The 11479-nt window shown below is 41.4% G+C and overlaps 1 protein-coding gene across 1 annotated transcript; it reads left to right on the top strand.

Annotated features, from left to right (window-relative positions):
• Window positions 1-92: 92 nt before the first annotated feature.
• ankrd39 (ankyrin repeat domain 39) lies at window positions 93-1974 on the top strand. The gene is made up of 4 exons (XM_079161948.1): window positions 93-498; window positions 683-786; window positions 874-1077; window positions 1178-1974. Exons 1-4 carry the CDS (start codon window positions 405-407, stop codon window positions 1322-1324), a joined length of 549 nt encoding a protein of 182 aa, XP_079018074.1. The 5' UTR covers window positions 93-404; the 3' UTR covers window positions 1325-1974.
• The last annotated feature ends 9505 nt before the right edge of the window (window positions 1975-11479 follow it).

Raw genomic sequence — 11479 nt, 5'->3', positions numbered from 1 at the left:
AAACGACCGGATCATGGAGTACCTGAAGGAGGCCTTCTGACTGCAGCTCTGCCATTGGTCAGATTATTCACACGTGGAGCCAGCTATGGCAGCCTCCTGGTGATTTTATTCACTTTGTATAGCAGACATAACATCCATTTGCGTTGTTTCAACTCGTTTCTGACTTATAACATTGTTTTTATTCGGTTAAACATTCATTTATTTACATGACTTTGGGGGGTTGTGTGTTTTGAAGATATGCCTGGTGGTAATGCAACACAAAGTTGTCCGCTATTACGATAGATGAAGGAAAAACACGGAACTGTCCAACAGCATGACGCGTGTAACCTAAGCCTGTACCTCAAACAGCTTCAGGGTTGAATCAGTGTGGACTTAGTTGTATCCTGTATGTGGCAATTAATACAATGGCGTCTGATAAACACCATTGTTCGTGTTGCTCCCATCCAGTCTCCTCTGCCAGTGTTTACCAGACGTTGACTGAAATGGATTTTGAACGAGGTTTGCATTCAACTGTCAGGCATGTGGTGGCTGAGTTAAACCACGGTTCTGATAGAGTTCAAGTATTTACAACACACATTACATTGTCTGTTTTCACCTTTTGATTAAATGGCTTGGCTAACAGCTTTTTGACTGATCAGTCTATGAAGTAGAGTGCTTTGTTGTGTGTCATCCCTCTATGCAGGTATCTGGTCTGCTGCAATGGATGGGGACCTGGATCGGGTCAAGTTCTTGGTCCAGAAGGGCACTGACCCTAACCTGAGAGACTCAACTGGATACACAGCTCTGGTGAGTTCTCTGGGAGGATGTTTGGCTGTAAATGCTGTAAGTGGCCTCGTGTATCTAAACTCCTGCATTTTGTGTATTTTATCTCAGCACTATGCAAGTCGCAGCGGTCATCACCCTGTATGCAAGTTTCTTCTTGAGGCCGGTGCTTGTGCATCTCCCCAGACATCAGGCGGTGCCACGCCACTCCATCGATCAGCTTACTGCGGCCGTCTCGATGTGGTCAGACTCCTGCTGCACCACGGAGCAGATCCAATGATCTGTGATGACGATGGTGCATCCCCTTTACACAAGGTACAGAACTGCAGAACGGGATAAAAAGCATTGCGGAGAGACAGTTTGATGATCATTTAACCGCCGCCTGTATATGTTGCTCTGTTAAATGCTCGAGCAGGCTGCTGAGCAGGGTCATGAAGAGGTGTGTGAGCTGCTTCTGAAGCACTGTCCAGCACTCTGCAGCCGGGTGAACAAGAGGCTCCAGCTTCCCTTCCAGCTGGCAACGCAGGAAGATCTGCAGGAGCTGTTAAAACCTCCTCGGTGACCACGGACACACTGCGTCTGGGCCATGCTGAGGTCACACAATTGATATGAGGTCAAAACATACTAGGTGATACTAAGTCTCATATTGACCTGGATTCATTACGTTTGGCTACAGAACCACTGAACGAACCTGGGGGGACACAACATCACATTTTCCAGCTTCATACCATGAACATCATCCTGTTTTTGATAATTGCACCTAGTCCTAAACTGTAGAAACTTGTGAAACCTGTTAAATAACACCAGTGTCCAGACTCTCGTTCGGGTAGTTGTCAAATTCATAATAAATCTGTTTGCGCACATCAGCCTTCGTGTTATGAGGAGCAAGTTACAGCTGAGGTACTTAGTTGGAGTTTGAGGGCTGAGTGATGATGAGGAAGGAAGAATCAAGTGAATACTCCCATTTTGGATGGGATGGCTATTTCACTGTGGAATTAGCCTTACATACATATTTCTATGTTCAATACAAGAGCAGAGCAGCAGTACAAGGTAGCTACTGACAGGCCAGAGAGAAACAACAGTCCAGTTTAAAAGGAACAAAGTCTTCTGACATTTCTTCTTTCATTTCAAATGTATTTGAGCTGTGCCCTACAAACACCCGCGTTTGCTCTCACTGCAGCATCAATGATGGTTTTCTTTGAATATGTGACATGTTGGACAAAGGAGTTTGTATTAAAACTGGAGGCCAACATCATGAAGGGATCTTTGCTGGTATTTTTGTGTGGCAGCAGGGGGAGCTATTGTCTTAAAAGCAGCATGTGTTTTTTTCCAGTACACCATGTGAAATAGCTGGCAGCTCACGCACAGTGACCTCATTCGATCCTTCCAGCACACTGTTGGAAAACTAAACGGGGTAACTGTTAGGAAGAGAGAAAAGCATCAGTGTAACTGTTGCAGCTGATAGTGAGACATCATGGAGGGCCACAAGCTGTTTAATTATGTTTATGTCACCATGGGTTATTCACTGATGAAGAACGGATATTGTTTTTGTCTAAACTGTTGATGATTCCAGGTCATTTTCACACATTGGCATCTTTACACATGACATATTGAAAGAATTTGACATGGTCTTTAGAAACACATATTTTGCTCGTGACCCGTTGCGAGCAGCATGTCTCAGCTGCTTCGACTGTACTACTTTTATGTCGCTGAGTATTTCAGCAAATATTTGGGATCTGCTGCTTTGGGTGTAAATTATTCACACTCTTCTACAGTGAGAAGATACAAAGCAGATTTTTGGTGAAGTAATGACCTCAGCCTCACAACTGTCCGGTTGCTAGTTTGTTATTCCTGTGGTTATTGATACGTCCTTGTGTATTATAGTGACCTGTAATGGCAGATTAAGAAAAAGGAAATAGTAGCTTCACCGTCACACAATGTTTATGTGTATTTCTTTTAAAAACAAAACTGCTGTGCTGGAACTTTTTATTTTATTTTTATGATTAGCAGTTATTAGCGTTTGTCTTGTCACTCTCACTGAGATAGTTCGAGCTATCTTTAGTTAAGTCAAAACACATTATCGAGTGCTTTTGAAAGAAAACAGTATTTATAAGCAAAGGGAACAAAGAATGGAAGCTTAGGGGTGAATAAAGGATGTTGATATTTCCATATCTACTGAAATGGATAGAAATACTTTCAGCTATTGTCTCATATACTTACTTATTCAAAGCATGTTCAACAACAAACATGTGCGCGTACGAGAGGCAGATCCCCTCAGCCTTCCACAGATGTGCACTGTTTGTACTATTCGGCGCTCATTGAGTCCGCACATACACGACCCTGCAAAACCTCTCGCTGAATTCTGAGGAACTTTCATTGGGTCTGCTGGTGGGCGGTGTTTCAAAACTACCTTCAAACCACATCCAGTGCCGTGACTGGAGGGGTGCCGGGCCACATCTGGAGCTCATTGCAGCTGACGCCACACAGCACAAGGAGATGGGGTGTCGGGGGTGGGGGGGGGGGGTAGATGGAGTGGGATGGGGGTATTTGTGCTCGCAGAACTAAGCCAAGAGAGCTGCTTACGCTCAGTGACAAGTTCCTCCTTCCACACAACTGAGGAGCTGTTAGGGACAAGGAACAAGGCTCACCCGTTTTGAGTGCCACATGTCGGTAATAGCAGCAGTTTGCTCAGCCTCACTTCACTGCTCATTGAGGAGATCGTTTAGAAGATATCCATGTTTGTTTTTGCAATAGAAGGAAGAACAAAGTACATTCATTGTGTTGTTTGAAACAGAGAAGTAATCTTCTCTGCCCACCGCACCTTCTGATTGTTCCCATGCCAGGTTCTATGTAGCAGAGAGCGAGGTAATGGAAACCCTCTGTGTCACTCAGTAAAAGTGGAGGAATATTAAACAGCCTCATTCTTTTTTTTGATCATTTTTCATGAGCTGGTTTGAATTTGAGAGCTGTTTTGCCCATTTTATGTGGCAACAACCAAACTGGCATCTGATGGGTGAAAATAAGTAGCTTTGTGATTTAAAAAAAAAAGTTAATTTCAATTAATTAAATCTACTTAACTCAGTATTGTCGGTACAAATGTTACAACAAGTGACGGATAAGGTGGGATTTTGAAGCCGAGCTTTTGAGAGCTTTTTCGTAATGGGAGGACTCCACAAGAGGAGTGATTTGGATTACAACTCTGTTTAGTGAGATTTATTTGGAAAGCAATGAAACTTCCTGGCCCTGGAACCCACTTCCACCATAATGAGCCCAAGTTAAACCAGGACTGGATGTTATTTTCCTCAGAAATAGAAGGTGGTCTGTGTGCCATGCTTGCATGGAGGATTTAAAGTCAATGCTTGGCACTTTATTTTAAACTGCATTTTCGCCTCAGAATTGGATGATGAGAACAGCTCGTCCTTTGTGTGTATTTCTCCAGTTTTTATAAGTATGTATAAGCTGTAAAATTAGTAGTTTTTGTGGTTGAAAAATTGTGTAGTTCAACACTAAAAATATATATAATTCACCATTTTATTCAACTGTGCCAGATGTCAGTTATTTCCATTTTGGTGATATCCGGATGTTTGTTTTCATAGATAAAAGGGTCATCCAGTCCTTATCTCTCCTGTGTCCACCTGTACAAAACTAATGCCCCGCTCTTGCCTCCCAGCTGCCCTGGCAGAGCCTGAGCTGTCTGAATTATCTCGAAGTAATCAGGTAAATGGCTGGCAGATGGGCACACATTAAGTAGTGGAGTACCAGACTCTGGCATGGAGGACCGCCCCACTTTGTCTCATCTGCATCGGGGAAATCGGGAGTGTGGGAGCTGGACGAGCGGGGCGTGTGTAATCAAATCTACGGGAGCTGCTCCTCGGAGATGCTGCATAATCCAATTTAGGCCCACTCCCACTTCAAAGCAGCATGTTGTCTGCTGGTTCAAGTGATGTAGCAGATCTTACGCTCCCATTTTCCAGGTCAGCGGGTGATGAGAGCCATGAGTCCAGAGGCTGCAGCTCAGCTCTTCCAGGCAATCAGCGCAGTGACTGTGGGAAATGTCCGGCTTATCAGGTGATCCAGCCAAACACAAATTGCCACCATGTGATACATGTTTTCTGTAGATATAATCAACATACTCGTTAGCTTTAAGTTTGGATCTCCCAGAAATTTAAACAGTGGATGTAGAAGCCATGTCAGCAGGATTTGGGTTCCTGCAGCCACACATGGACTAAAATTCAACCGACACATCTGGACAATGTCACAACGTCTCTACTGGCGACGATTATCATGAAAATGTTTCCCCAGTAAACTGTGCTCAGTGAACATGCTGTCATTTCTCTGTTATTGTGGATATATTTGAGACGAGGAACTTTATTTTCCCAGATGTTTTTTTGTTTTTTCAGACTGGTGGATGGTTTCTTTTTATTGATTATGGAGATGTAATCTTCCCAAAAGCAGGGCCAGACAAACAACGCATACGCTGTACCATATGAGTCAGAGGACAATTAATGAAGCTTTTGGGATCATATATCTAGGTCCCATCGTAGCAGACAGATTATTATTTCTCATCTGCCAAATCTGCAGAGGAACTATCTACTGTGCATGCCCCTTGTTGAGCTTTTCTAGGTTATTGTTCATTTGCACAGGTTGACTCGTCGTCCATTCTATGTTGAGTTTTAACTCGCATGTCTACTTTACATGTTTGTTTTTCCTTCTAAGGATTGATAATTCATCAAGTTTCACCCAAAGACTGCTGTTGTTGTACAGACATGTTTTAGACAATATATCTCACAGTCCCGTATACTCACTGATAAAATTGTCAGTAAGGTTGGCTTTTACATGAAGACTCTAGTAAAACTGGAAAGGTTACCCAAACTCATCCTAAAAAGTACAACCATAAAGAGTCTATGCTCACTATTTATATCACAACAGTGGATCAAATGATTATGTGCAAGGATGTTGAAAGACAGACGTAATGACAAATCCACAGAGAATTATCACCCGTCTCTCCACTTCCTCTCAGCTCTGTGGTGCCTAATGGCTTCTTTTGGCTAATTTTTGTTTTCAAGCCAACAACTTTACTGTTTTAGAGCATTTAGCAGCAGCTAAAGAGTCAGGCATTTTTCATCATATATATATGATGAACTTATAAAAGGATGCATTGTTGTACAGTAAAATATCCAAGAGTATATGACGAAATTAAAATGAGCCCCATCTCATCTAATTTAAACATTAAAATGTTACTTAAATATCAATGTGTTAGTGATAATAATCCAATGTATTAATATGTTGTAGAATGGGGGGCATTTGGGGCATTATAGGTACTTCTATGATTACTTTAAGTACATTTTGCTCATAATACCTTACTTTTACTTAAACATTTTAAATGCAGAACCTGAAATTTAGTATTTTTTTTAAAAATGTTAAATGGTCAGACAAAGACTTTGGGGAACTGGATAAGAGTCATATCTAAAACTGTCATCTTTGATGAACAGGGTCACCTTTTCATCGTCAGAAGTGAAGCATTAAAGGCAGACTTCATGTAAAGACAAGATCCTGCAAGCCCTCATTTTGTATAAATCAGATCAGATAAATCAGATTCTTCAATGCATTCAGACATGGAGGCAAATGTAGTTGGAGTACAATAGAAGGGCAGAAGTAAACTGCTGCATTTAGTGATTATTCACACCTAAAACAATGCATCTGACACCACATTTGTTAAGATCTCCCCTACCATACCAAACAGCAAAATATTCACGACTGAAGTGACAATACTCCCATTCAGTGTGACTGACCAGGGAACGCAACACCGCGCTGCATGTGTAATTGAACAAGATGGTTACGCTGATGAACTAAGACTCATAGAGGCACGGCGTCCCTCTGTCAGCAGGTGCCCGGCACACACTGGCCCATTCATATGCACATTCCTGTCTCTCCACTCGCAGCCCAGCAGGTTCCTCCCGGCCACTCAGGACAGGGGCTGACGCACACAAAGGGTCTTCAATCTGCCTCAGACAACAGCCAGCATAAAGGCCCGGAAAGCCACAACAGTGTTGTGTCAAAGAGCAGACTGGGGTTGGTGAGCAGAGTTTGGGGGGCCCTGCGTAGTACCGGGGCACTGCTGATGGATGGATGAGGGCTGGGCTCAAACAACGTAGTGGAAGGCCTGTCTGAGATTTTTCTGCATAAAGGAGGATATTTGTACTTGCCCAGTGACAATGGAATGCAAACACGAAAAGTGAGGACAATAAAACACCACTTTGGGGCGATCAAGAAGCTGCTAGGGAAATCATCATGCAAAGCGTCCCTGGGCCAGATATTGTTCCATCTGAGGATTGCATGACTCTCTGTTTGTTCTCATGCTGATGTGTGGCTTAGCCTGCCTTCAGTTTGCTTTTGCATAAGGTATTCCTGGCTTTAACAGTGTCCGGCACATTTCCTTACGCTGAAAGGAACTGAGGAGTGACCAGAAATGCCCCACCTCATCTTAAAACAGACTGTATTTAGGCTTAGCTTTTGTCAGAGGCATCTAAACGAAAGTTCAACTGACTTTAAAGCCTACGTACTCCCGGTCCAATTACTGGATTTCGTCCTCTGCAGACAACATGTTTAGCGTTTTCCTCACAGATGAAAAGCAACTGCACTGTGTAATTATTAATTAAAATCATAAACTTTGTGCCTTCATTTTATAGCCTTTCAGTTAAGCCCTGTCGGTGAGTTCGCCTATATGTTTCTTGAGCTACGATGGTATGTACACATCACAGGGACAGGTTAATGAATAATGACTGGAGCTTTTTCAAATTAGCCCCAATACAAGTTCTGCTTTCACTCTCATGTGTGCAAGTGAATCAGAAATATAGACAGTGTGTCGCCCCTGTGCTGCTATAAACAACCAAATAGCAACTTTTATTGGTCTCATCTGTTTAGCACAAATTTTACCACCCAAACTGTCGCTGCTCAGGCTGAGATGAAGATTTCCAGAGTTTTAGATATATCAGACACCTTCTATCATCAAAGGAAAACAATAAGCAACAGAATGAATCTCCATATGACATGACTTCTGCCAAGGCTTTCTTGTCTGCTGTAAAACGGTTTTAAATCATTAACAGCTCGTCGCACATCCCGAGGGAACTCTTTATCAGTGACACAATAAGACATGTCTATAAAAGATCTGTTTTTTTAAACTGCTGTGGCATCAAAGATCTTCTCGGTCGTGTTTTGATGCTCTGAAATCCTAAGATGTGGCTTATGGCAGCACATGCCCGTTTAACTCTCACTATTAGATAGCGTAATAAACATGCTTGGTTTTTCTCTGGTATGTATGCGGTTGTCAGATTCACAGTTCATCTGCTACATAGTCAGCAGCTCTCTTTGAAGCTGCAAGTTAATTTGAGCTCAAAGTGCATTTGACAAAAAAAGTGTGTCAGACTGAAATACACCAATCTAAACGTGTAACATAAAGACAGTTTGTCCTTTTTGGCTTCAGTCAGTCACTATAACTTTAAGGAAAGGTGGACATTTTGGGAAATATTATGTTTTTGCTTTATTGCCAAGGGTTTGTTGAGAAGATTGATACCACTCTTGTGTCTGGCTGCGTGCAATATGGTAGCTACAACCTGCAAACGGTTAGCTTAGCTTAGCTTAGCTTAGCGCAAACACTGTCAACAGGAAAACAGCTAGGTTAGCTCTGTCTAAAGGCGACAGAATCTGACTACCGGCACCTCTAAAGCTTACTAATTAAGACTTAAAAAAACAAAATGTAAAAGCAACACGTCGTCGTGTTATGTGCCGGGTTACTATTTGCCTCGTCACTGCTCCCAACCAAAAAACAGAAAGAAACTGTAAAAACACTCTTTGTGCTAAGCTAAGCTAACCTGCTGCAGGGGGTAGCGTGCACAGTTAATTTAGAGGTCTATAAATCTTCTCATCTAACTCTCGGCAAGAAAACTAATAAGCGTTCTTATCCAAAATGTTGAGCTATTGCTTTAAAAGAGTACTCCACCTCTGGGCTGCTAGCCCAAGGCTGCAATAGAGTGGTGAAAGGATAAATAATTTATGTTGGCCAACTCGGAAGTTAGCATTCCACTGATTCCCTCGACAAAAAGCCAATGCGATCTTTTTATTCGATTTTGGATCATTACAGAAAATAATCTCGAGTTTATGATACTTACACTTTTTGATCAGTAAGATAATCTTCACAAATGAACACAACTTTTAAGATGTTTTTATTCTATAAACGAACAACCACCGTCGCGTGAGCGCGAGTATACACAACAAGGCTGTGAAGGCGGACTAGATGTGATGGCATTTTGTAGTTTAATTTAGCCACTTGTTAGCAACCGCTTTTTTTTTTAGACATAGCTGGGGTACAAAATTCACAAGAGGATTTATATAGTGGAACAAAACCTTAAAATCTCTTGGCTTGTGTTAACCACTTTATTTTGGGCATCTAACCAAAAACCCATTAAAAAAACATAAATTTCAAGACGAGGAACCGGGAGTGCTAAGACGCCAACACGTTTCCAGGTTTTAGGACTTATTCCTGCAACACTCTATGAGAAGAGGGCTACAGAGGTCTGGTCGCCTCATTTCTTTCTAACTACATGATTCTTTTTCAGCATCAACTGATGATAAAGTCTGATTTTAAAAAAGGTGATGCAAGTTTGCCAGACTTCACAAATCACCCCCTGGAGCCACAAAAGAAGTATAGAACTATTTCACATGTGCAATAGAAGGCTACTACTCCCAAAGTCCTGTAAACAGACTTTGATGTGTAAAATCAGTTGAGTTAAGGAAAGTTATTGAACAGAACTGTGGTTTTATATTGATGTGACAAAGTTATCAGTACAAGTATATCTAACATTCACAAGTTGCATCTGCATACTGAGGGTTTGAGCATGACAAAGCTGCTAGCACTGACTTTCTATCAGTGTTTGCTGATAGAAAGTCAGTTTGGGGCTTGTGTTACAACCGATATAAGAGATGGTGTTTTCTTTGTCAATAAAGGACAGGTTATAGAGGATCGCAGAATCTACAAATGCAAAGCAGAGGTACCTATGAAGCTCAAACTAAAGTCAACTCATTTTGTTAATGTCTTTAACATCACACAAGGTTGACATTGCATTGAAGATGAAAGGCTGAAACACATGTTGAAACACAAATCTGTTTCTTTGTCATCCCATTCTTTAATCTAACTACCAAGCTGGGTCGCGTGTGTCTCTGCAGTCATCAATCATTTCTCAATTGTGATATGAAATCAAAGACCATATGAGCTGAACTATGTGTTTGATCAGACAGTGCACACTTGTGTTTGTGCTGAGTTGGCATTTACATTTGAAATTCTGATGCGGTTTGATATGCTGCCAATGCATATGATCTTTACGCCAGCACAACAAAGACATTTTATCGTTGCCTTGAAGGGGAAGTTGTTGAAAGTGCTTACTTTCTGTCATTGTGCATCGGTATTCATGTTGGTTATCTGTATTCTTAATGTCCCTCCTCAGATGAACTCTCTCTTAGTATTGCCTGCTCGTTTAGTCAAATCTCTTTTCACTGATAGCTCTTTGTCTTGTCATGTCTACCATCAGCATGTGCTCTCTTAGTGTTACCGCAACTGTTCCAGGAACAATATGCTTTTAGTTTGGAAGTAGTTATAGTTTCAACTTCCTGTAAAATGCAACAAATATGTACATTATTGTTGTTTTATATCTACATGGGTCTTTTCTCAGTGATCCCGAGTGTCCTGAGTAAAAGTGGTGATCAATAAGAATGAATCTTGTCTTCTATGGCCCTCATTGTATCTGTCGAATTCAATGACCATCTTGTTGAACTCTTTGGTTGTACATGCATTTTATATTTCTTATGTATTTTATTTAAAATGTTTTTGTTGTGATCGGGGCTGAGTTTGTAGATTGAAAGGTGAGTTTATGTAGTTTGTATCCACCATGGAAGTTGAAAGTAGCAAACGAGCCCTATAATTATTTATAGTCACAGTATCAGCCTTTGTGTCGTTTAGTCTCCAATCCCACAATGCAAAGAGCTCGTTGTGGAGAGTTGGTGGAGCTCTGGTGCCGTGGGTGGCAGGGGGAGCCAGGTTTCTACCAGCCCGTGCAGACCTGCATCAAGCTGGAAAGTAACAGCCTGAATAATGTCGTAATTCCGGCTGTTTTATATTCAAAATAAAAGCCACAAGGAGGGAAAAACAACATTTGTGCGGCGCTAAACAACAAACACAACTTGACGGTGCATTAAGTATGTGACTAATGTTTTGTAAAAAAGTATTTGCATTGCAATATGGGGCAGGTGCACAATATTTCCAGGTGATTTGTTTTTGTGGGTTTTTTGTTTTGTCTTGTTTTCATAGAAACACAGAGTAGAACAACTTTGATGAACAACAAATTAATTCCAGGGTAAACTCAAGTAAAAGTAAGATGTAAGTTAACACATGAACAAAACTTTTGTGTGACAGCAGTTGGTCTGGAGCAGGTAACAAAATAAAAGTAATGTTTGCTCTCCAATTTGATGTAACGGTGGATTTCTGTTTTATCTTTGATAAATGCATCCTCTCCACGTTAATATCCCCCAGTCATCTCCACTCAAACAAATCAGCATGTAGCCATTTAGTCATTTATTTAGCATACTTCAGTCCAGTTCATTTCTAGATGCCTAAGTTTCCTTCTATTTTGTAGTAATAGACCGGAAGCCGTCCCCGTTACTGCAT

This window comes from Pholis gunnellus (assembly GCF_910591455.1).
Source record: "Pholis gunnellus genome assembly, chromosome: 6".
NCBI classification, from domain to species: domain Eukaryota; kingdom Metazoa; phylum Chordata; class Actinopteri; order Perciformes; family Pholidae; genus Pholis; species Pholis gunnellus.
The sequence above is the reverse complement of the archived record's forward strand: the minus strand, read 5'-3'. Positions and strand labels throughout refer to the sequence as shown.

Coding starts and splice junctions, on each gene's coding strand:
- ankrd39 (XM_079161948.1), top strand. CDS start 405: ATGGCGTCTGATAAACACCATTGTTCGTGTTGCTCCCATCCAGTCTCC. Junction 499..682: donor TGAAATGGATTTTGAACGAG/GTTTGCATTCAA, acceptor CCCTCTATGCAG/GTATCTGGTCTGCTGCAATG. Junction 1,078..1,177: donor GTGCATCCCCTTTACACAAG/GTACAGAACTGC, acceptor ATGCTCGAGCAG/GCTGCTGAGCAGGGTCATGA.